General features: G+C 43.7%; 1 protein-coding gene across 3 annotated transcripts; it reads left to right on the top strand.

Moving 5' to 3' along the window:
- Positions 1–4,117: 4,117 nt before the first annotated feature.
- ATOX1 (antioxidant 1 copper chaperone) lies at positions 4,118–24,530 on the top strand. 3 transcript variants are annotated; one of them, XR_002320294.2, is made up of 6 exons: positions 4,118–4,270; positions 17,278–17,353; positions 19,881–20,021; positions 22,678–22,848; positions 23,758–23,904; positions 24,325–24,530. XR_002320294.2 is itself a non-coding variant. In XM_020964288.2 (5 exons), exons 1-4 carry the CDS (start codon positions 4,265–4,267, stop codon positions 22,800–22,802), a joined length of 348 nt encoding a protein of 115 aa, XP_020819947.1. In that variant the 5' UTR covers positions 4,121–4,264; the 3' UTR covers positions 22,803–22,848; positions 24,325–24,530. The 3 variants fall into 3 exon arrangements, 2 of the variants coding, with proteins under 2 accessions (XP_020819947.1, XP_020819948.1); XM_020964288.2 differs by lacking the exon at positions 23,758–23,904 and having other exon boundaries at positions 4,121–4,270; XM_020964289.2 differs by lacking the exons at positions 19,881–20,021; positions 23,758–23,904 and having other exon boundaries at positions 4,140–4,270.
- The last annotated feature ends 1,372 nt before the right edge of the window (positions 24,531–25,902 follow it).

The raw sequence follows: 25,902 nt of genomic DNA, 5'->3' as shown, positions 1-25,902 counted from the left end.
GAAAGAAGCATTTGACTTATTTTGTTTAGCCCCAGAGGGCAGAACCAGGAACCACGGTAGAAGCTACAAAGAATCAGATTTAGGTTTGATATCAGAAAAGAATTTGGCAATCAGAGCTATCCAGAAGCAGAAGAGACTTGCTTGTAGGGGGTGGGGTGGGGGAGTGGATGGCTTCCCCCCATTGGAAGTCTTCAAGTAGAGGCTGAAAGGCCACTAGTTGGGTGTGTTATAGTGGGGGGTTCCTTTCCAGGTATGGATTGAACTAGAGGGCTGCTGAAGTTTCTTCAAACTCTAGAATTCTGTGATTTGGTGATACTTCTAGTAACCCAGGTTCACAGTCTAGGAGACTCCACTCTTCTTTATAACCCATATCTACCCACTCAACAAGCATGTCTATTCTACTTCCATAATCTCTCTCACATCTATCCCTTTGTCTTTGTTCCCAGGTTGACCTCACCTTGTTCAGACCCTCTTCACTTTTTTCCCCGACTACTAAAAAAGCCTAATAATTGTCCCACCTGCTTCCAGTCTCTCTTCTCCCCATTCCATCCTCCACACTGCAGCTAAGTTGATACTTGAAAAAGCACAGGTCTGACCATGTCATGCTCTGCTCAAGAAGCTTCCGATTTCCTTTTGGCTAAAGTACAAACTTTTCAACCTGCCTACAGCAGAAGCTGTTATGTGGTGCACTGGATAGAGGGCTGGGCCTGGAGTCAGCAAGATCTGAATTCAAATTTGTCCTCAGATACTAGATGTGTGACTCCGTGCAAATCATTTAACATCTGTCTGTCTCAGTTTCCTCAACTATAAAATGGGCGTATTCTGTTTAGTACAGTGCCTGGCACATAGTAGGAGCTGCATAAATGCTGATTCCCTTCCCATACAAAACCCTTCACGATCTAGCTCCAGCCAGCCTTATTCTTGCACCTGCCAGCCAGATGGGCCTGCTTGCTGTTCCTTGTGCACAACATTCCATGTCCAGTATCTGAGCCTTCACAGAACCTGTCCCCCCACTTCCACCTTCCCTCTGCCTTGAAGAACCTCTAGTTTCCCCCAGCCATTGCCTCACTTGCCAGTATTCCCCACAATTACTTTGCACATTTTTTTGTATTAATATTTATGTTACTTCTGGCAATATAATATAAGCTCCTTGAGAACAGGGACTGTTTCATTCTTACCTATGGAAACCCCTCTCCCTGCTGGCTGTACCTAGTATTTAGTAGTCAACTAATAAACGCATCCACGTTCACTAAATGGAAGAATGGAAATAAATGACATTATTAGGCACTTGACAGTAATGCAGGACTAAGGCATTTGGGATGTTCCAAATTAGAATAGATATTTCTTCCCAGTCAGCAGTAGATTCTGGGGCACGAAGGTGTTCAGATCAATTTCTTTTTCTTTTTCTTTTTTTTTTTGAGGGTGGGATTTTATTTTTTTTCCCTCTCAAAATTCCCTTTCCTTTTTAAAAATTTATTTATTTTTAGTTTTCAACATTCACTTCCATAAGATTTTGAGTTTTAAATTTTCTCCCACTCTCACTTCTCTCCCTCCCTCCAAGACGGTGCTTATATACTACTTACATATTCATATTAAGCATATTTTCCCATTAGTCATGATGTAAAGAACAGTTAGAACTAATGGGAGGAACCGGCGAGAATGAAGCAATAAAACAAAACAACAAAGGAAAAAAAGAGCAAACAGTATGCTTCCATCTGCATTCAGACTCCATAGTTCTTTCTCTGGACGTGGATAGCAATTTCCGTCATGAGGCTTAGGGGTTGTCTTAGATTCTTGCATTGCTGTGAAGAGCCAAAGTCTATCAAAATCAGTCATCACACAATGTGGCTGTTACTGTGTACAGTGTTCTCCTGGTTCTGCTCATTTTACTCTGCATCAGCTCATGTAAGTCTTTCCAGGTTTTTTTGAAGTCTGCTTGCTCATCATTTCTTATAGTAGAATAGTATTCCATTACATTCATATACCACAACTTGTTCAGCCATCCCCATTTGATGGGCATCCCTTCAGTTTCTAATTCTTTGCCACCACAAAAGGAGCTGCTATAAATATTTTTGTACATGTGGGTCCTTTTCCTTTTTTTATGAACTCTTTTGGGATACAGACCTAAAAGTGGTATTGCTGGGTCAAAGGGTATGCACAATTTTATAGCCCTTTGGGCATAGTTCCAAATTGCTCTCCAAAATGGTTGGATCAGTTCACAACTCCACCAACAATGCATTAGTGTTCCACTTTGCTCTTTTTATTGGTGAGGCAATCGAGGTTAAGTGGCTTGCCCAGGGTCACACAGCTAGAAAATGTCAAGTGTCTGAGGTCGAATTTGAACTCAGGTCCTCCTGACTCCAAGGCCAGAGATCTGTCCACTGTACCCCTTAGCTGCCCCTTAGTGTTCCACTTTTTTCCATGTCTTCTCCAACATTTATCATTGTCTTGTTTTGTCATGTTAGCCAATCTTATAGGTGTGATGTGGTACCTCAGAGTCATTTTGATTTGCACTTCTCTAATCAATAGGGATTTAGAACATTTCTTCCTATGACTACAGATAGCTTTAATTTCTTCCTCTCAAAACTGCCTGTTCATGTCTTTTGACCATTTATTAATTAGGGAATGACTTATATTCTTACAAATTTGACTTAGTTCTCTACATATTTTGGAAATGAGGCCTTTATTGGAGACACTGGTTGTAAAAATTCTTTCCCAGTTTTCTGCTTTCCTCCTAATCTTGGATGCATTGGTTTTGTTTGTGCAAAAACTTTTCTGTTTAATGTAATCAAAATTATCTATTTCACATTTCATAATGTTCTTTATCTCTTGTTTGGTCATAAATGCTTCCCTTCTCCATGGATCTGAAAGATAAATTATTCCTTGCTCTTCTAGTTTGCTTATAGTATCAGTCTTTATATCTAAATCCTGTCCCTATTTTGACTTTATCTTAACATAGGGTGTAAGATGTTGGTCTATGTCCAGTTTCTTACATACATTTTTCTAGTTTTCCCAGCAGTTTTTGTTAAATAGTGATCTTATCCCAGAAACTCGAGCCTTTGGATTTATCAAATAGTAGATTAGTATAGTCATTGACTGTTGGGTCTTGCATACCTAACCTATTCCACTGATCCACCACTCTGTTTCTTAGCCAGTACCAAGCAGTTTTGATGATTGCTGCTTTATAATACAATTTAAGATCTGGTACAGCTAGGCCACCTTCCCTTGCATTTCTTTTCATTAGTTCTCTTGATATTCTGGACTTTTTTGTTTTTTCTAGCTCTATAAAATATTTTTTGGTAGTTTGATTGGTATGGTGAATAAGTAAATTAATTTAGATAGAATGGTCATTTTTATTATATTAGCTCAGCCTACCCATGAGCAACTGATATTTTTCCAATTATTTAGATCTGACTTGATTTGTGTGTCAAATCCATTTCTTGAAGGGGGGGAACCTGCGGCCTTCAGGTCACATGTGGCCTTCTAGGTCCTCGGGTGCAGCCTTTTGACTGAGCGCAAGTTTTACAGAACAAATCCTTTTATTAAGGTGATTTGTACTGTGAAGTTTGGATTCAGTCAAAGGGCAGCACTTGAGGACCTAGAGGGCCACATGTGGCCTCGGAAACCTGGCTGGACCAAGCCTAAAGTCAGCACTCGTTCACAATAGGGGAGCTACAGGCATCGTGCCAGTCAGTTAACAAACGTTCGTTAAGCTCTTACAGTATGACTCGCGTTGTGCTCAGTAGGGGACTCCTCTCTTCATGGAGGCAGACAGACGAGGGGGTGCAGGGGAGGCATCTTCGGTGTCAGCGGCGGGGAGGGGCTGCGAAGCTGAAGGAGGGGGTCTCCGCCTCTGGGTACCTGCGCCTGCCTCTGCTGCTCCATTTCGCCTCGGTCTCTCTGCCCGCCCTCGTATCTCTGGGCATCTCTGTATTTGTCCAGGATGCAGACGCTTCCCTCCCTCAGTTTCCCCATCTGTGGCATCACAGCCCTTAGCTCCTGAAGCCCGGCGCCGCCCGCTCCGCCCACCGAGGCAGCCCCGCCCTCCAGCAGCAGCCCCGCCCCCTCCCGCAGCAGCCCCGCCCCGCGCCCTGCACCAGGGAAGGCCGGGCCGGGCCGCGGCCCAGCCCCGGGCGGGGGCGGGGGCCGGGGCCGGGCTTGGGGCCCCGCGTAGCCGCGCGTCCGGAAGCGCCCGGGACTCCGCAGTCCCCGCCTCGGGAGCCTCCGGTCTCCAGTCACCAGTCTGCAGCCTCCCGCAGCCGTCATGCCGGTGAGTCGCTCAGCCCGCGCCGCTTTTCTTTGTTCAGGATCCGCTGGGCCCGAGGGACCCGTCGCGGCCCCGGGCCCTTCGCTTAGCCCGGCGCCGGCGCCTGGCGCTGCCCAAACATCCCCTTCTTCCCCGATGCTTGCGCTGCCCCCTGCCCCACCGCGCACCTGCCCGGGGGCTGAGGTTTCAAGAGCCCGGGATTCAAAGGGCCGGCTCCGGGAAGAGGGGATGTGAAAGAGCTCGGTCCTTCTTCCCGAGGTTCCTACGTCCTCTAGTCCTGCCACACCCTGACCACCTAGGGCAGAATTCGAGAGGAGCCCCCCAGATCCCAGCCAAGCCTTTGGGCCCCTCTAAATCTTGGGCCTGCAGCCCTCTGGTTTCTTCCAGTTCAGAACTCTCAGACCCTGGCGCCCGTATGTTATCCCTACCCTTTGGCCCCCTGGGGATCCCTGAACCCTTCAGAAAATATGCAGAGGCTATGAAAGGAGCCTGGTGGAGGTGGTTGGGGAGGAGGAGAACCAGCATTTATTAATGCTACTATGTACCCAGGCACTGTGCTAAAGGCTTTGCAAATATTACCTTATTTGATTTAGGAATGCACGGAGCCTGACCAAGACCTGAGGTATGAGGTCTGTGTTATCTCTGGCTTATCATTTTTTTTTCTTTTTTGAGGAGGTTGGGCTCCTCCATTATTAGCCTAGAGGCTTCCTTATACAGCTTTTCTTCCACCTTATAGGAGGTTGTCGATTTTCTCCTCATTACTAGAGTCTAGTAAAATTTCCTAGATTAGGAGACAACTCTGAGACAAAGACTAGGGCTGTTAATACCATGCATCTGTAATAAAGCTTTAACTTTTTTTCAAATATATTTTCTTTGCTTTTTCTCATGTTTCTAAATGAGGAAAGTGAGGCTCAGAGTGGTGATAAATGAACATTTATTTATGTTTCTTAGTGGCAGAGGGTGGACTAGAACACAGATCTCTTGACTCGCAAGCCTCATTCTAGTAACCTCAAACATACCAAAGGATGCCCTTGTTTAAATAGAAGGCCCAGAAAAAAATAACCACAAGAGTTAATTTAAAGGATACAGTTAGTTGGGGTCCCCAGAGATGGCTTTGGATTTTAGGGGACAGACTATTGGTAGTCAAAAGACCTAAGTTTGAGCCCTGTCTTCTACACTTACTTAGGTGTGTGACCTTGAAGATCCTCTATTTCATCATTTATCAGAAAGCATTAACAATACTTGCGCTTAAGTTAGCCTTGAACAAGTGGCTAAGAAAGACATCCTTAGAGTCATGAAGACCTGGGTTCAAGAGATGCCTCTAACACATATACTTGCTGTGTTTCCTTCCCTGAGCCATTAAACAAGACTGTAAATTGTAGATCAGGCACCGACCCATGTTAGTAAAAAGAATTTCACCTCAATGAAATCACAAATTCCATCCAAAAAAAATATTTGCAGTACTTATTCACAGGGTGTTTCTGAGGAGGAAATGAGATAAATGTATATTAAAATATTACATAACTATTAGTTCTCATCATTATGATTTTATATCTGGTTCCTCCTGAAAGTGCCTGAGACAGTGTTCTGCCCACGGTGGGTAATCTGTGCCAGGTGGTGTTCCTGAGGCTTTCTGTATCCTAGCAGCCTGTCTTTGGAGAGTTATTGGGTAACCTGGAAGAATTCCAGGCTTTGTCCCAGGTGTTTATCTCTTAGAACCAGGCTCATTAAGTAGGGCTTGAGAGAGAAACCACAAACAAAAGAGACCAAGAACTGGACGGATCAGCTCCCCCATCCCCAGAAAGTCTCATTGTATATTGTGAAAGGAAAACCATTTCCTCCTCACCCCGATTAGGCCCCCGGAGCCAAAGAAAGCGTAGGACATTGTATTCCTGTTCCTAGTGGGGTTAATCTCCCTGGGACCAGAATCCTGTAGACCTACCGATGTGGGGCCCGGTGGAAGAGCCTAGAATTGGCTCCTTCCTTTTCTGGGTACTTATCTTCTGTAGGCAGCTGGTCCTTGGTCTTGGTGTGTGTTGGGTCAGCTTCTGGACAGCCTTCTTTGGGAGGGGACATTGACCCGAGCTGGGCGACCAGGATGGTGAAATAACTCACCACTATGTTGAGTAAGGATCCTTTGAAGGCACTGAAGTTGTATTAGCCTAGAAACAGGACTGTGAGGGGTGGGCATGATTACGGTCTTCAAATATCTAAAAGAATTGTCATGTGTCATTTACTGAATGAGTTAATGTAGATAGAGCTTTTTGTAAATCTAAAGCACTCTATAAATGCAAGCTGTTATTATTGTATAAAAGATGGATTCTACGAGACAAAGCTGGAAAGGAAATTAGAACGTAGAACAACAGCACTGAAAGACGGAGAGGTCATCTCACCCAACCTCTTCACTTTGCAGAGGAGGAAACTGAAGCCCCGAGAAGGGATGTGATTTTTCCAGTGAATCCGTGGCAGAACCAGGACTTAGAGCAGAGGTCACCTGACTCCTAGTTCATTGCTCTTCCTTTCACACAACTCTGGTAGTTTTTGCCTGTGTACAATTCCAGGAAAGAGGGAAGGGGGTGGGGAAAGTTTAAAGGTACATGTCAGCTTAGAAGAAACCATTCATGATCAATAACAGTAGTCATAGCTGATATGCTTAAAGTAGATATGATAAGCTTAAGTAGCTTAAAGTTTGCAAAGTGGGCAGTTAGGTGGCACCATGGACAGAATGCTAGGCCTGGAGCCGGGAAGACCAGAGTTCAAAAATGGCCTCAGACTCTTACTGGCTGTGACCCTGGGCAAGTTACTTAACCTCTGTTTGCCCCAGTTTCCCAATCTATATATTGGGGATAATAATACCTACTTCCCAGAGTTGTTGTGAGGCTTGAATGAGATAATAATTATAAAGCACTTAGCACATTGCCTGGCACATAGACAAAGTAAGTGTTATATAAATGTTAGCCATTATTATTAGTAATAATAAGAAGATAGTGAAGCACTTAGCACAGTGCGTGGCATATAGCAAGTCCTATATAAATGTTAGCTATTATTATTAATAAGAAGATAATAATTATAAAGTGCTTAACACAGTGTCTGGCACGTAGTAAGCGATATATAAAGCTAGGTTTTTATTATTATTAATAAGATAATAATTGTAAAGCACTGAGCACAGTGTCTGGCATATAATAAGTGCTATATAAATGTTAGCTATTCTTAGTTTTTTTAATAACAAGATAATGCTTGTTCAGCACTTAGCACAGTGCTTGGCATATATATATATATATATATATATATATATATATATATATATATATAAATGTTAGATAACATGGTGATGATAATGATGATAATTGTACAGTGCTTAGCACAGTGCCTGGCATATAGTAAGTAAGCACTGTATAAATGTTAGCTATGACTATTGTTCTCTTGAGCCTCATAACCATCTTGTGAGGTAGGGATGATACCCACTTCACCATAGACAGTTAACTTTCATCCCTGGAATAAGCATGGTGTGGGTTTGTAGTGCTTCTGGTTTTTTCTGTCCCAGAAAACATAAAATCTCAGAGCTGGAAAGAATCTTAGAGATCATCTAATATTTGAATCCATTCTTCCAACTACAACTTCCCTGAAAAATGATCCCTTTGCTTCTGCTTTAACTTTTCCAGCAATGGGGGACTCATTCCTTATGGAAACAACCTCATCTGCCATCAGGCTCTGTCTGATTGTTAGCTTTTTCCTTATATTGAGTCAAGATCTGCCTTCCTGTGACTTCTAAGTCTGTGGAGGGTAGATTATGGTGTGAGTGCACTTTTATTTGAACATAGATTTTCTTCTACTTTAATGGTGCTTCCAAATGTTATGTTTCTGTTATTATAAGTAACATATGAGGAAGGACTTTCTAGTTCTAAGATTCCATGTAAACTGAATAAAGCATTTGCTCAGTGTGTCTTGTAATTGGTATACAGCTCTCACTCCAAACCCTTTCTAAAGAAAGAATACTTAGGGGGAAGTTCTGGACAATAACTATAGTGACTATTCATTAAATATTTACTAAAAAATTGATGAGAGGAAAGACTGATTCTTAGGAGTATTATGTAGATCAGGGATGTTAAACACAAATAAAACAGGACCATTATATGTAAGGATCCCTGTGAGAGCATATTGACTTAGAGAACTGTGTGTTAATGTTATCTATGTTTTATTGTATTTTACCAGTTAGGAGGCTAATAAAATAGCCCAGGTTATCAATAAGAAGAACCCGAATGAGGGTGGTGACTGTGTGAATCGAAGGGAAGAGATTAAAGAGATAAAAGCTATAAAATTCAGAGACTAATTCCACCTGTGAGATGAGTGAAAGGGAGGAATTAAGGTGATTGAGAGAGAGAGGCTGAAATGATTTTACATTTTTGCTAGTTTCAGATATGCAAAATTTGTATGTAAGAGTTTTGTCAAACTCCTCAGCTTGATGTTTAAAGCTTTTTCAACTTAGACCCAAATTTATTCTGTGTGACGCTGGGAAAGTCACATAACCTCTGTCTACATCAGTTTCCTCATCTCTAAAGTGGGAATAATAGGGGCAGCTAGGTAGCGGAGCTGATAGAGCACCAACCCTGGAATGAGGAGCACCTGAGTTCAAGTCCAGTCTCAGACCAGACACTTGACACTTACGGCTGTGTGACCCTGGGCAAGTCACTTAACCCCAATTGCCTTGCCAAAAAAAAAAAAGTGGGAATAATAAGTAACAGCGCCTACCTCCCCAGGTTGTTGTGAAGATCAAGTGAGATAATATTTGTAAAATGCTTAGCACAATGCCTGGCATAGAGTAGACACTATATAAAAGCTTATTCCTTTCCCTTCCCTCTCCCATCTCTGGGCTGTCCCTAATGGCTGAAATACACTCCCTCCTCACCTCTTCCGATAGATGCTTGTTGATTAATTGATGCCTCCTGTTGGAGTTCCCTCTACCCTTATATCATCATAGCTTATGGTCTTTTTTATCTTTGTACATGTTTTTAATCTCCTGTTCATACTCCACATTATACCAATTACAAACTGTTTTAGAATAGAAAAGCTTTTGTTCGTCTTTAAATCCCCAGCATACATAGTAGATACCAAATAAAAGTTCGTTGAATGAAGGAATTAGAATAAGCAACTGTTTTGCTGCTAGTATGGGCCCCAACATGTGGCAGTAGGGAAAAGAGGTTAAAAAGAGCTTAGGTCTTCGGCTTGAATGTGCCTCAGGAGGAGTACTCTTTTTGCTGCTGAAGGGGTCTTGCCTCCATGTTGATGGCTGCTGCCTGATCACAGTAGTAGTTGTTGAAGGTTAGGGTGGCTTGTGGGGTATATGCATGTTAAAGGGAATGCTAGTACCTCTGGTATGAGAGCTGCCAAGCCGTTTTCAGGGCCGCTTTCCACTTTTGGTATCCAGCCGGTCACCCATCTCTCACCTGTGGATCCAAGAAGCATAGCAGCCACACCTTGGCAAACTATTTTGGCAGACTGGCTAATCAAGGGGCCTCAGACCCATCGGTGAGTTAGGAGGGTGTCTACCCCAAACATATGAAGACTTCCCCCAGTTAAATGAGTGGATGAGAACAGTTTGTTCCAAAGACCACGAAGGCAGCTAAAAGCAGGCACTGTGGAGTGCTTAGAGCTTGGTTAGACGTGGAAGATGCCAATCTTCCTGCACCCTGGGCCATCACCAATCATCTTGACTTTTGTCCTGCCACTGGACTTTGATGACTCTGGAAGAGAGAGGGAGGCTGATGACTTTGCACAACTCTGCCTCTAGTTTGTGTGCAAGTCAAAAGATATCACCCATACTGTTTTACCATTTTAACCTACCTTTAAAGTCTTGTGGCAACTGACAGGTGATGAAGCTGTGGATACCTGGGAGCTCTAGTCACAACCTTGCACACAGACAGCGCAGACCATAGGGTTGTTTTCTCTCTGGACTGAAGCAGCAGTGGGATTCAGCAGCCCCCTGGGTATCTGAGCAGCATTTTTAAAGGGCTGCACAGCTCACCTCCTGGCTTGAGGAAGAGGCTAGAAAAGGTGCCCTAAAAATTCGCTTCACCCAACCTAACCCTGGTGTGCTGACCACAGGAGGCAGGTCTCCTACTCTGCAGTAAACACAAAAAAATGTGCAAAAACTTTTGAAAAGGTGATTCCGTTTGCCACTGGTGCATGGAATGTGGGAGTCATGGCGATTTCTTAAAATAAGACAACGGTGGCGTTTGCTTCACCAGTCGACTCTTACATGAACACTTAGAGGCCATTTTAGGGTTGTTAATTGGTCTCATGTCAGTGTTGTTGCATCTCAGGGAATAGGGAGGGCTGAGGAGAGGGAGAGAGACTGGAATTCAGTAGAGCAATCAGCACACATACAACATTTATCAATTAAGCTCACTGTCTTATACGGATGACGTTCATGGCTCCCCAAAAGAATTACATTAACAACAACAAAGCTCAGTGATCGCAGATCACCATAGCAGATATAATAATGACAAAGTCTGCAATATTATGAGATTCACCAAAATGTGACACAAGGGCACAATGTCAGCACATGCTGTGGGGAGAATGGCACCAATAGACTTGCTTGATACAGAGTTGTCTCAGACCTTCGGTTTGTTTTTTTAAAAAGTCAGTATCTGTGAGGCACAATGAAATGAAGTGTGTATGTCTTATTGAGTTTCTTTGTGTTTTAGTTTTTTTGTTGTTGGCTAAGCAGTGGGGTTAAGTGACTTGCCGAGGGTCACACAACTAGTAAGTGTCAAGTATCTGAGGCCAAATTTGAGCTCAGGTCCTCCTGACTTCAAGGCCAGTACTCGATCCACTGCCCCATCTAGTGCCCGCAAAGTACGTATGTCTTAGTTGGTCTCTACCTGCCTGTTGTACCTTTACTGGCTCTTCTTTTACTCACTCCTCATCCGTTTGAAATTTGGCTTTTGACCTCATCACCCAACTGGTCCTGCTCTATCCCAAACTACCTAGAAAGGCTTAATTGCCATATCTGGTGGTCTTTTTTCCATCCTAATCCTTTTCAGCTGAGGTGCTGAATTTGACACTGTTGACCACTCTCTCACTTCCTTGATACTCTTTCCTCTCTGAGTTTTCCTGACTGCTCTCTCCTGGTTAATTTCCTACCCATCTGACCTCTTCTAAGTTTCCTTTGCTGGTTCATCACACTCCCTGAATGTGGGGTTTTTTCCCAAAAATTCTAACCTGGACCCCTTTTTCTTCTCCCTCTACGCTCATTCTCTTGGACCCTCATTGGGTCCCATGAGTTTAACTATTATCTCAACATAGATGCCTCCCAGGTCTATATACCCTAATGTAGTCTGTCTCCCAGGCTTCAGCCCTAGGTGACCAGGTGACTATTGGACATTTCAAACAGTATGTACCATAGACATCTTAAGTTCAACCTGTCTAAAACTGAACTCATGAACTTTCGTCCTATATCAGGAATTCTTCACCTTTTTTGTCACAGAATCCTTTGGTAGTTTGATTTAAAAAAAATGTACTCCTTCACAGAACATTTTTGAATGCATAAAATAATACATAGGACTGCAAAGTAAACCACTTAAAAATAGTTATCAGAATTTTTTAAAAAAATGAGTTCAAGGACACCGGCTTAAAATCCCAGCCCCAAATTTCCCTATTTCTGTTGTTGTTTGTCCTTCATTTTCCAGTATCTCAGCATTATTCTTAATTCCTCATTGTCCCTCACCCCACAATACCCCAGTCAGTTTCCAGATCTTTCCGTTTCTACCTTTACAACATCTGTCATATCTGATCTCTTTTTTCCTCTACTTACACAGCTACCACCTTCGTTTAGGCCATTATCACTTCTCACCTAGATTATTACTATAGCTTCCTAATTGGTCTCCCTGCCTCCAGTCTCTCTCACCACTCTACTCCATCCTACACATTTCCCAGAGCAATTTTCCTGGATCACCAATTTGACCATGTGACTCCCTTACTTAGCCAACTCCAGTAGCTTCCTGTTGCCTGTAGGATAAAATATAAACTTCTCTGTTTAACTTTTAAGGTAAGTCCCATCCTACCTTTCCAGCCTTTTTAGACGTTACTGCCCCTCACTCACTCAACCCAGCCAAAACTGTCTTCTGTATTTCTCACTCACAACACTCCATCCCATGTCCACATGCCTCTGCTCTGGCCCTGAAACCTGCCTGGAAACGCATTCTCTCTTTACTGCTACCTCATAGAAGCCCTCTCTTCCATTTTAAGATACAGCTCACTCACCTCCATGAACAGCTGATAGCGACCTCCCTTGCATACTGCCTTGTAGTTAACTACTGTGTGTGTGTGTGTGTGTGTGTGTGTGTGTGTGTATTTATTAGCTTTATATTGGTGCTGTGTATGTTTTTATATGTACTAGTTGTCGCCCCATTAGATTCACCCTTCGAGAGTTAGGATTGTTTCATTCTTCGGACTTGTGTCCCCAGTGCCTGGCACAGTCCATGGCACATAGTAGGTGCTCAGTGCCTTGTTCATTATTGAATGATTGGTGGGTGGCACCCTGTGGCAGACACTCAGGAGGAACTTTTTTAGTCTCACAATAGCTCTTTTCTCCCTCTCCCCTGCTTCTTATCACTTTGGAGGGCTGGTGCTGAAATCAGTGGATGTCATCTGCTGAGTTCAGGCAGGACAAGAGGCCTACTCTGTAGTGGGAAGGCTTTAGAAAGCTCATCAAGAGAAAATAGTACCTACATTCCACTAGTGGCTCCACTTGTCAACTGCTGTAGATGTTTTGGAGAGCAGTAGTGCCACATATGATAAGAAGCACACAGTGGATCATACCTAATGTGATAGATGATTTATTGGACCCTTATTTTATTCCAATTGGTATTAATCAGTTTGATATGATTCCATAAGGAGAGTGATGGCAAGTTCTGATAGTAGGCCTCAGAGCTGTGAATTACAGCTGGTAAGTTCACTTGCTTAATCATGGAAAGCTAACTAGAGGACCTCTACCCTTGTTTTTCTCTTGTTATGGTGTCCAAGCCCATTATGACAGAGGTTAACTCAATTCCATGGAAAGTCCTCCAGCCATTTTTGTTGTTCCTTTGTCCCTTGTCATCTCTGTTGCTCAGCGTGGGGAGACGACCGTGAGCACAGAGCTAATTAGTGGCCCTGGTTGCTGGACTTCAGGCTGCCTTTCTACTGGCCCATTGGCTCATATAAGTATTTTGACATCCACTCATCAGTACAACCCCGTAAGCCTGCTTATCGGTTTGGTAGGGCCTCCTTGAAGGTGATGATAGGTCTTTTTCTTTTTTTTTAAGGTCTGTTCACAAGACCATTTGTCAACTAGTGGGATTCTATATTTTGTGTAGACCCTTCTGGAGGATCATGGGCCAGATCTGTCCACCAATCAGACTGTATTTTTGGCCTGCTGCACCTGTATTGTCTGAGTATTGAGCACTATAAAACTAAAGCCCAGACAAAAGGGGCGTCTCAGACCGTGAAGATGTGGGGTCGCTTCCTTAGAGGGGACATTGGCTCAGAGCTCTGCCTCAGTGGTTTTTCTTGCAGACCGGACAGTTTTGAAAATCCCCACATTGTGCCTTTGGACACTTTGATTCCATTGCATATTCCAAAAAGGAATTGGGATTTTGTCTCCTCAAAATCATAAAAAATAAAAAGCTACCTGTATAGAAATAATCATAGCTGACCTAGATGTAAGTCCAAAAGGAAAAAGGAGACAACCGAAATGGCCAGTAATTGGTGAGTGGCTGAAGTATCCGTGATAGTTTAAAGTGAAGATGAAGCAAATAAAGAAATAAGACCTATATTAATGCATAAGAAAATCAGCAGAACCAGTCCTGTAACTTGGTGACTGATTATAATTTGGTGATTCATTTGGGCAAGGCCAAAGTCTTTTTAAGTCCCCGCATATCTTGGTTTTCACACCTTTTTTCTCACTCTGGAATGTCCCTCCACCCTGCTAGACCCCTGTTTCCCATTGATGAGTTCCTTCTGGGGTCTTCATTTTGGGGATAAGCCCAGGCCTTCATTCCCCTCCAGTCTTGCTTCTACTCTCTGATTTCACCACCATAATTCCATGGGTGCCTTTCTTCCCACCTTCTTCATCCCCTTTTCATCTCTCATTTATGTATTCTCTTCCCCATTAGAATGTAAGTTTGAAAGAAGGGGTTGTGTTTTTATCTTGCGTTTTTATCCCCAGCACATAGCACAATCGTGGCATGTAGTAAGTGCTTTATAGTGCTTGTCACCTTTCTGCCTGCTTGCCCCCTGCATTCCCTATTCATTGTGAAAGAAAATGAGTTCTAGAGTTTACCATACTTATGGAATAAGAAATAAAATAGATTAATTTTTCATAAAGAAAATTTTATTCAGTACACATTATCAGTATCATAAAGTTGTTTAATATTTATCAGAACAGAATCCAATTAATCGGTAAGATTCTTGATCTTCTTTCCTGTCAACAGATAGTTTTATTCTTAGTATAGTTTTTGAAAGAGACACCCAATATCATGTTCAGCCTCCAGTTTGTAACTTGCATTGGATTTGATTGAGAACAGGACTGAAAATCCTGATTCACAGAGATGAGTTGTTATCAATGTGATTCAGACCTTGTGAGCACATTGGGTAATAATGAGATAGGCTTCTCCAAGGGCACACCAAAAGGCTTGTAACTTCATTGTTTGTAAATCAATTCAGAGTCTCTGGTTCTTTTGGAATTCAGTTTGTTCATCTTTCAGTGGGCAGTTGTTACAGATTTTTTTCTAGCTCAATATAAAAAGGGTTCCATATTAAAATCTCATTTATTTGGTTGTCACCAGCATAAATTATTCCTTCAACTGTCTCTTTCAGATTTTTCAGATGCATTATAGTACTCCCACCATTTCCTACCCCATCTATGCCTCCTCACCCCAGATACACAATCCACATTTTTGTTTCTTTTGTAGTATTTCTGTAGGGTAATATAGCTGTTTACCAAATGGTCTCCATCCCTCCTTAAAAAGCTTCTTGTACCCTCTAGGGGGTATATATGCCTCAGGTTAGGAATCCCTATTCTGAGAGTTTTATTTAAGATTTTACTTCTTGTTTTATGTTTTTCTTGAGTGTTTTTTGATGGTTACTAAATTTATAAGAATTTTCAAAATATTTTGTTAATGGCTACTTTTTTTTTTACCCCTTTATCCCAGTCATTGCTAGATATACTCAGTGCCCAGAATCTCACCTTCCTTTAAGATCGCCGAATTTTAGATAATGAAGCTGAAGGGGACATCAGAGACCACCTAAACCAACCTTTGTAACAAAGAAAAACAGTTAAAACCAGTTGACACAACAATTCCATGTGATTAAATATGTGATATTATGCAACTATAGTCTCCTACCTCTTCAGAAGGAAAAGATAACTGTCTATCGTTTGCAGCCTTCTGAAAACTTTCCATACGCCTTGTCCGTTTAACCTGTAATGGCTCTTGATCTTGTGTGTGTGTGTGTGTGTGTGGTATTTATACATAGTGCATTTGCTCATGTAACAGTGCTTATCTTCACTTTGTGGTTGTTTTGTTTATATTATTGTAGTCATGTCTATCATTTTCCTTACTCTGATTACTTGCATCAGTTCTTCAAGTCTTTCCATGCTTCTCTGAATTCCTCGTATTCATTGTTTCATACAGCTTGATAATATGTCATTAGTTCCTTTGTGGTGGTAAAGAATTGAAAACTGAGGGGGTGCCCACCGGTTGGGGAATGGCTGAACAAATTGTGGTATATGAAAGTGATGGAATACTTCTGTGCTGTAAGAAATAATGAAAGGGCTGGTTTCAGAGAAATATGAGAAGAATTGTATGAAATGAGCAGAACCAGGAGAACAATTTATGTAATAACAGCAATATTATAAAGACAAACAAGTTTGAAAGACTTCCAAACTCATTATCTTTCCCCAAAAACCCTCCCCCCTTCAGAACTTCCTTATTACTGTCAACGACACCAGTCAGGCAGTAAGCATTTATTAAGCTCCTATGTGCCATGCACTAGTGCTCAGCTCTGGAGATATAAAAAAAGGTAAAAGATAGTCCCTGCCCCCATGAGCATCCTTCCAGTCACCTAGGCTCTCAACCTAGGTGTCATCTTCAACTTCTCAGTCTCTCTCTCACCCCCCCATGTGATCTGTTGCCAAGTCCCTTGATTTCATCTCTTAGCATATGCCCTGTTCTCTCCTCTACCTCCACCCTACTGCAGGCCCTCATCACTCACACCTTTATTACTGCAGTAGACTACTGGTGGGTCTGCCTTCCTCATTTCTCTCCATACTCCCGTCCATCTTCCACTCAGCTGTCAAAGTGATCTTAAAGCACAGATATGACCCCCACATAACACACTCATTAGTGGTTCCCTGTCACCTCTAGGATCAAATATAAAATGCTCTGTTTGATATTTGTCATTTACAGTCTGGGCCCCATCCTACCTCTCCGGTGTTCTTACACCTTACATCCTGTCCCACCAGCTCTTCAGTGTCATTCCTCTTCACTGTTCCTGCACAATACAGTCCATCTCCTGACTTTGGACATTGGCACTGTTTTTTTCTCATGCCTAGAGTACTTTCCCTTCTCATCTCCATCTCCTGGCTTCTTTTAATTCCTAGCTAAAATCCCACCTTGTATAAGAAGACTTTCTTTATCCTGCTTAATCCTTAATTGATTATTTCCAATTTATCCTGTATCTATCTTGATTGTACATGTTAGTTTTCATGTTGTCTCCTCATTGGATTAGGAACTTCCAGAAGGTGGGGACTGCTTTTGCCTTTCTTTGTCTCTCTGGCATTTAGCGCAGTGCCTGGCTCATAGTAGGTACTTAATAAATGCTTGTCAACTGACTGTTTTTAAATAGAAAGCAACATTTCTTGCTCCCCAGTCCAGGCTGTTTCCTGACTCCTGCGTGCTCCCTGGTCACGTGAAAGGTGTCTTCCCTAGGGACCTTTTTGTGTTAACCTTTTTCTCCTTTGTTGATTTCAGAAACATGAGTTCTCTGTGGACATGACCTGTGAGGGCTGTTCTAATGCAGTCACCCGAGTCCTCAACAAGCTGGGTGGTAAGTGGAACTGAGGAGGCTGGACAGTATGAATGGGGGTAGGTTGGGGAATAAAGGTATAGCTGAGGCCGCTTTCAAGTAGGTCATCCTCTGCATGCTCTTCTACTTAGCTATGAGCTGAGTACCCTCTCTTCTCATATACTGGACTATTTATGGAATCATAGACTCTATGAGATGGAGTAGGCCTTCAGTATCAGCTCATCCAATTTTACAGATTAGGAAATTGAGGTCTAGAGAAAAGTGACTTGTCTGAGGTCACATAAGGAGACAATGGCAGAGAAAGGATTAGAACCCAGAACTCCTAAGGCTTCATTTAGTGCCCTTGACACCACACCAGGCTGCCTCTATCATATACAAAGATGACAGTATTAATCCATTGTCAGAGTGACAAATACTTTGAGTTGTATCTCTGATAGGGGAGATAGGTGATCCTGAATGATTCATTGATTCGTTTATTAAGCAGTTTTTCATTTCAGTTCATCAAGAAGTTATTAAGTATGTGCTGTATGTAAGGTACTAGTCTGGGCACTGGGGATACAGACATAAAAATAGAGCTCTCCTTTTTCCTAGACGCTTTCATAAAGGCTTGAATTTTGATGCTAGCTGGCTGGGCACGGGGCTGAGGCTATAGGTTCTGCTAGCAGCTAGCATTCAGGGAACAGAATGGAGCCCTGCATATGACTGTAGAGGGAAGGAGGGTCAGTCTGTATCCCTCTTTGTTAGAGCTGAATTCCATCTTCTTGAATTTTAACCTCAGAATGTCAACTTGTAGGAGAGGATTTACTTTGCATTTGAAAAGTTCTTTTGAAAACAAGGATGGTCTATGTATGTATCAGTGTCTACAAACATACTAGTGGTTTCCACCCTGCCGCTTGTGAAGTAGAGCAGCAACTGACATTTGGGAAAACTCCCACGTCCTGCAGTAGGCAGGGATGAAAACACCCAGAGAGGGTAGGACACTTGCCAGATCAGGTTCAAGCATGGGGTTAATGATAAGGCCAGAGGTATGGGTTCCATCTTCACAGGCACTAGCTACCTCTCAGTCCAGCCAGCTACCTCATTATGTATGGGTGAGAGAATATATGGATAGCTGAGTGTTCTTACTCCCTCTTACAGAAAAGCCTGTCCAAGCACACATTCTATACACAAGGAAGGGCCACCTGTGTCTGTGTTTTGCCTACTTTTCCTCAATGTCTAGCTTGCTTTTTCTCGATGATTATCTCTCCTGTCTCTGACTCTCTTTCTCACTTTTACTTAATCCTCTCTCTTGCTGGTACTTGAGGTCCAATTTCCCTCAGAATTTCCTCTCTCTCCACCATACCCTCAGGATGAAAGAGCTTGCTAACCCCTGAGGGCAGCTCTCTGAACAGCCAAGCTGAATTACTTCTAGAGTAGGGGTTCTTAACCTGGGGTCTATGAGCTTGGTGTGTCTAACTATTTCAGTATAATTGGTTTCCATTGTAATTCTATATTTTTTTATTATATGCATTTAAAAGCAGCATTCTGGAAAGGAATCCACAGGCTTCACCAGACTGCCCAAAGGGATCTGTGATATAAAAACATTACTCCCTAGTCTTGAAGCTGGTGCCATTCCCTTCAGCCAGTTGGGATTTGCTTTCCCCAAAGGGTCTCTGCTTAGAAATCTGAGCCTCTGAAAGCTTCCTTCCCTCTTCTCCATAAAGGAATTTTGGGGAGAAGAAGAGGTGTCTTAGACCTGGCACTTTACATATTACCCCAGATCTTGGACCTGTTGGGTAGAGGGAGCTAGCCACATGTTTGATTTTTTTTCTTCGGCAGGGGGCCGAGGAGACTGCCCGAGAGAAAGTGTCCCAGTCTGCTCACACAGTAGGAGCCAGCCTCTATTTTTAGCTCTGCCAACTAATTCTGTGCATGATTTTAGGCAAATCTATTTCTTTGTAGGCCTCAGTTTCTTCCTCTGAAAATTAAGCGAGTTAAACCAAATGATTTCTTCCAGCTCTAAGAGTTTGTGACTGGCCCTGAAATGTGTACTTCCTAGTTGGGGCCTGGATCTCACCGTTTCTAGTTTGAGCACTTCTCTGAGGTCTCTTGAAAATAATCTCATTTGTCTGTTTTGTTAACAGATGCTGCCTTAACAGTTTCTCAGGTGTGTCCTGTTTTCTATACTATAAGAGGACAGCTAGGTGGTGTAGTGGGTAGAGTGCTGGGCCTGGAGTTAGGAAGGTTCATCTTCCTGAGTTCATATCCAGCCTCAGACGTTTACTTAGCTGTGTGACCCTGGGCAAGTCACTTAACCCTGTTTGCCTCAGTTTCCTCATCTATAAAATGAGCTAGAGAAGGAAATGGCAAACTTCTTTAGTACCTTTGCCAAGAAAACCCCAAATGGGGCCACAAAGAGGTGGACACAACTGAGACGACTGAATAACAGCATTTTATAAGAGGTCCTGGCCTCTGGAAGTCAGAGGAAGTGGGGTGCTTCCTCTGGTGCACCTCAGCATCCAGGCACCTCCAGAGGGGAGGCTAAGCTGTGGCAAATCCTGATCCTCAGACCATGGAGAGTCCCAGGGGCGCTGCTGGCAGGGAGAGAGAAGAAGCAAAGCGCAGAGGTTATCTGCTTTCAGGATCTCAGAGTTTGGGAACTGGGTGCCTGCATCATGTGGAGCACTTTGGAGAGGGCAGCACCAAGTGGGTAAGTTCAGCCCTGCCCACAAGGATCTAATGGCCATCTTATTTTTCCTCTGCTGCTGGGATATCAGAATTCCTTGGCAGTCAACTACCAGTCTCCTGGTCATTCTCAAGCCTTTTCCATCCCTGGATCACAGTACTCTAAACCCTGTGCTCATATTTGGGGACTTCGGTGGACATGGCGATGTCCCCTCAAGTCCCTGGCCTCCCGCCTCTGCTCCACGCGGCCCCGTGCTCTGACGCAACTATTCAGCTTCCTTGATCCAGAACTCCAAACTCTTTTCCATCTCTCCCTCTGCCTCACTCCTCCTAAACCGATACTTCATCTGCACTGTAACCTCCAGTCCCTCCCCATCTCCTTGTTTTCTTCATTCATCTATCATCCCTGTTCTGGTCTCATTTCTGTCCTTTCACATGCTTTGACCCAGTGTCCTGACCTTTGTCCTCTTATCCTTTTTGCTAGTCAGGCTTTGCAGCTTTAGGTAACCCCCACCATCCAGTTTCTCTTTTGCTGTTTGTGTCCTGCTGAAAAGTCCTGGGGAGAGTTGTACGTACACATACACACACACACACATACAAATATGACTCCCAGATGTCTGTATTCTGCTCTACCCTCTCTTCTGAAATGTAGTTTCAAATTATCCATGGCCTGTTTGACATTTCCAGAATATGCCACCAGCATTTCAAACTCGGTATATTCCAAATGGAACCTATTTTCGTTCCCTCTATCCTGTCTCCAGACTTCCTCTGTTTTCTCAGAATCAAGAGAAATCTCTTGAATTCTTTTCTCACTGTCCTTCTAGTCCCTTGGGTTCATGGCCTCGGAATCATTCTCAATTCTTCCCTCCCTCCTTCCCTCCCTCCGTGCTCTGTCAGTTTCATCAGTTCCACTTCTTTTGCATATCTCCCGTTTTCTCCACTCACACAGCCTTTGGCCTAGTTCAGGTCCACATCCTCACGTCCTTGCCTGGTTCTCTTCTCTACAGTCTATGCTTGATGCTCTTGAACCATGCATATGACCTTTGTGACTTCCTTTACTTAAAAAAAAATCTTCAATGGATCTCTTTTGTCTCTAAAATAAAATACGAAATATTCATCCTAGCATTTAAAGCTATGAGTCCCATCTGCTTTTCAAGTCTTATTTAATATAGAGCTTCTAACTATTCCCTATACGTGACATTTCATCTTCACCTAAGTGCCTTTGTACAGGTGGTCCCTTACATCTGGAATGCACTTCCTCCTAACCTCTGCCTCTTAGAATCCCTTTCTTTATTCAGAGCACAGCTAAGGTAGCCCCTTCCTACATGAGGCCTTTCCTGATCTGCCCTGGTTTTAAGCTCTCTCTCCCTCCTAAAATTATTTTGAATTACTTTGAATTTACTTCTTTGTGTATATATTGTATTCTCCACCTGGGAGAATGTAGACTTCTTGAGGGAAGGGCCAGTTTTGTTTTTGCCCCAGTAATTCCTACAGTGCCTTTCACCCGGGTTCTTAATTCTTGTTGAATTGAATTCCATACTTGAATCAGCAACCCAAGGCCAATAGATAGCCGGGGCAAGTTTGAGTCAGCAGATCCCAATCTGCCAGGTGAGAGGAACGGAGAAACAAGCACACTAGCTAACATTTATGTAGTACTCCAGAGTCTGCACATTGCTTTACCTGTGTTTTGTCATTTGTCCTCACAGCAGCCCTGAGAGATTGGTGCTGTTTTTAGCCCTGTTGTGTAGATGAGAAACGGAGGTAGAGAACATTTGGTTGACTTGCACATGTCACCTTGCTAGTAAGTGTCTGAGACGCAGTTCAAACTTAGGTCTTCTTTACTCCCACTCCCATATTCTAACCACTGCACCAGCTAACTGCCAGTGGGCAGTGTTGGCAGCCCTCAGTCAGTAGGGATGATGTGGGAGCACAATAGTAGACCGTGGTGGGTGGGGGGAAAAACAAACAGAAGAGGGGAATCACGGAATGTCAGCCTTGAGAGGAGAGCAAAATGTTGGCTTAAAAGGTGCCAGAGAAAGATAGTGGAAGCCCTCCTTTAGTGGCGTTTCTCACAAGAAGAATGGAATAAGAGAGCACTGGATTGGGAGACTTAGAGGGTCCTGGAGTTATGATAGACGATTAAACCTGGAATAGACATTAGAGATGATCAGTTTCCAACTCCTTCATTTTATAAAGAAAGAAAAATGGGCAGCTAGGTGGCACAGTGGATAGAACACTGGCCCTGGAGTCAGGAGGACCTGAGTTCAAATCCAGCCTCAGACACATAACACTCACTAGCTGAGTGACTCTGGGCAAGTCACTTAACCCCATTTGCCTCACCAAAAAAAAAGAAAAAAAAAGAAAGAAAAACAGGTCCCAAAGAGGGGAAATGACATACCCACAATAACACAGTAAGTTATCAGAGTTGGTCCTAGTGCCCAGGTCTCCTGACTCCCAGTCCAGTGCTTTTTCACTGTCATAGGCTGCCTTTGTGTATAATATGTGTGACCTTGGGCAAGTCACTTCCCTCTCTGAGCCTCAGTTTTCTTACCTATAAGTGAGAATAAAATTATCCTTACCTATCTCATGGGGTATTTGTCAAGAGCATGTACCGTGTGAGTTGTGCAGCACTCTAGGAAGGGGAGCTCTGATTATTGTTCTTCCCTCCCACCCCTCGGCAGGGGTCCAGTTTGACATCGACCTGCCCAACAAGAAAGTGCGCATCGATTCAGAGCATAGTGTGGAAACGCTGCTGGAGACACTGAAGAAAACGGGGAAGGCCACCACCTACCTTGGGACCAAGTAGCAGGAAGCTCCACCCTCTGGCCAGCAGCAGGATGCAGAGGGGACAGGTCAGTCAGGCGCTGGGCTCTGGGAACAGCCCACCCGCATTGCTCCCCAGCAGAAGGGAGGACTTGCCCCAAGCCCTGTCAGTGGTCTAGAGGTTGAGAGCTAGAAGGCAAGTTGACCCTTTCTGCCTCTTTCGCCACCTTCTTTTGGCTTACAGTACTAGTTATAACAGTTGATGCTTCATGGTTTAGAAAATATTTTCCTCACAGTGGTCCTATGGGGTTAGTGGGCCATGGGTTATTATTACCATTTTATAGATGATGAAAACTGAGGCTTAGGAGATACAAGTGACTTACCCCTAGGTCACAAAGCTAGTGACTAGAAGAGCGTGGATTTAGCCTGGTCTCCTGACTTCAGAACTTTCGTGACCCACAGGTATTCATCCCACTATCTTCACAGATGGTAACATTGAACTGAGCACAAAATAGAATCTCCAGTGTGGACTTTTGTCTTTCTCCTTCGAGATGAGTGTTAGGTGTGCCCCGATCCATGCTTCTTTCTCTTCACCCCTTTTTGTTTTCTCAATTAGGTGAAGATTTTTTTTATCATTTTTTTTTTATTTTGAGTTCCAAATTTTCTCTCTCCCTGCCTTGAGAAGGCAAGCAATTTGATATAGATTATACGCATGAAATCGTGCAAAACATATTTCCATACTAGCCACCAACGTCCTGAAAAAGAGACGAAAATCCATCCTGGAGATTATATCTTCTGCTGAGTTTAATGTTACCCTCTGTGAAGATGGTGGGATGAATACCTGTGGATTATGGAGAGTTCCACCATCATCATCATTATCATCGTCATCAGCAACATTTACGTAGCACTTTAAAATTGCAAAATGTGTTGCAGAGTATCTCACTTGATCTTATAACAACCCTTGGAGGCAGGTAGCTATTATTATCTCCATTTTACAGAGAAGGAAAACTGAGGCACGGAAAAGATTAAGTGACTTCACACGGCTAGCGTCTGTGATGGGAACTCAAGTCTTTCTGATTCCAGATCCTGTACTTTATCCACTGGGCCACCACGTAGCTGCCTCATAAGCTTGTAAAAAGTATAAGGTGAAGTGGCTGGATTAGATTTCTGCTTACTTACAGAACGAAGCATAGCTGTATGCAGTACTGTCTTGTGTTTTGCAGATAGTATATATAGTGTTTGTAGACACAGGTGTCAGGTTCCCAGGTCTAGGGTTCTACTGCTTTGTCCCCCTGGGGGTGTAGGCTGTACGCTACCCTTCTTATCTCCCCGGTGCCCAGAAGAGTGCTGTACACAGAGGCCCTCAGTAAGTATTTGTTGGTTGAACTAATGAGTAAGTGCTTGTGTAAGAAATCCAGATGAGAGTGGACCACTGTCCACAGCCGTCCTCTTGGTGGGAGGTGGAGGGGAGACTAGCCAAGTCTGCTGTCCTGTAATGTTGCTTTGCCCACAGCAGGGGGAGCCCCTGTCCTGCCTAACTTTCCCTCTCCTTCCTCTGCTTGCAGGAGCCCGAATGACAGGCTCCCCAGGATCCGTCCGCTCCCATTCTGGCCAGAAATGGGAAGGAGGGGAGACCTGGGAGTGGAAAGGAAAGAGAGGAAAGAGCGCATCAGTGACTGGGAGCCCGCAGTGTTCCGGGAGAGCCCTTCGGCTCACTGTCTCTCTTTCTTTGCCACCCTTTAATAAAATGGAGCTGGTTTTTGCTGGAAAAGAGTTCTTCTCTGCATCTTTGGTTCCCCTAGGCTGTCCCCAGCGACAGAAACGATGGGATTTCAGGCCCTCTGCCACTGCAATCCTGTCCAATCATTCCACAAGCAGTGGGGAGAGGACTGGGGGAGGGAGGAAGGAAACAGAAAGAGAGAGAAGAGAGAATTCAAGGTCAATGTCTCCTCTGTCCCAGGATTCCAAAACCCCACCGTATGGCCTCTGCTGCAAGGCAGCCGCTTCCTCTGCAATGGGAGCAAGGAGTTAGCAAGGAGTTTTTGGGGAAACGTGGAGATGGTGATTTTTGCTATTGTGTGAAGGGCTTCATTGCAACCAGCAGCCAATAAGAGACAAATCATTTTTCTTTCTTTCTCTTTTTTTTTTTTTGTGGGGTAGGTGGTGGGGGAAGAGAGGACTTACATAGCTAGTAAGTATCTAAGGGCAAATTTGAACACAGTTTCTCTGGGCTCCGGGGCTGGTGCTCTATCTACTGCCCCACCTAGCTGCCCCCATCTTTCTCAGTAATATGCCAGCAGTAGTCCCGGTAGCTGCCGCTAGGTGATGAGTGGTTCCCTTGGGTTGGATTGTACAGACCCAATGGTAGAACTGCTTCTCAAACCAAAAACCACAGAGAATATCATAAATGGATGCACAGTGGGGCAGAGCGCTGGGTTCTTGTAGTAGCTGGGACATTTGTAAACCTGAGTTTGAGTAGCTGGTCGAAGTCATATGGAAAGTAGTTAGTGGCTGCCTGAATTTGGCCCCACAGATTGGGCTTCTGATAGCTCCGAAATGTCCCTCATGCCCAGTGGGCCCACCCAATCTAAGGAACTGCCTAGGCCTTTCCACAAGCTTCATTTGGATGGCAGTCTCCTACTGGGCTGTAGGAGCCTTCTCATGTCCCTGATGAGATAACCCCAGTGTGAGGGAATATATCCCTTTTAATATCACAGGTATGAGAGGCAGCAGGGGAGGAGAGGTTCCTACCGACACATGGAGCTCCATGATACAGCCATCCTTTGAAAGCAAGTAGGGCAAGTGGCATTAAGCACCGTCTGTGTGCTGTGCTCAGCACTCGAGGTAAGGAGGAGAAACAGAAGGAGACATTACGAAGCCTGCCCTCAAGGAGCTTATAGAGACAGAATATATCTACCACACTAGACTCTTGGAAAGATGAATAATACGGTTATTTACTGATTAACAATCACACATGAGTTTGTGTGAGTCAAATTTGAGGCAAAAGGAGGTATATGGTCAAGCCGGTAAGGTAAATGTTCAAAACCATAAGTACCTACTGAGCGTTGTACGTTACAGGCTGGAGTCGTCAGGGGATGCTTTATGTCAGGGGCAGATTTAAGCTGGGCCTTGAAAGACAGTTA

Source organism: Phascolarctos cinereus, unplaced genomic scaffold (assembly GCF_003287225.1).
Source record: "Phascolarctos cinereus isolate Bilbo 61053 unplaced genomic scaffold, phaCin_HiC Scaffold_2;HRSCAF=192, whole genome shotgun sequence".
NCBI classification, from domain to species: domain Eukaryota; kingdom Metazoa; phylum Chordata; class Mammalia; order Diprotodontia; family Phascolarctidae; genus Phascolarctos; species Phascolarctos cinereus.
The sequence above is the reverse complement of the archived record's forward strand: the minus strand, read 5'-3'. Positions and strand labels throughout refer to the sequence as shown.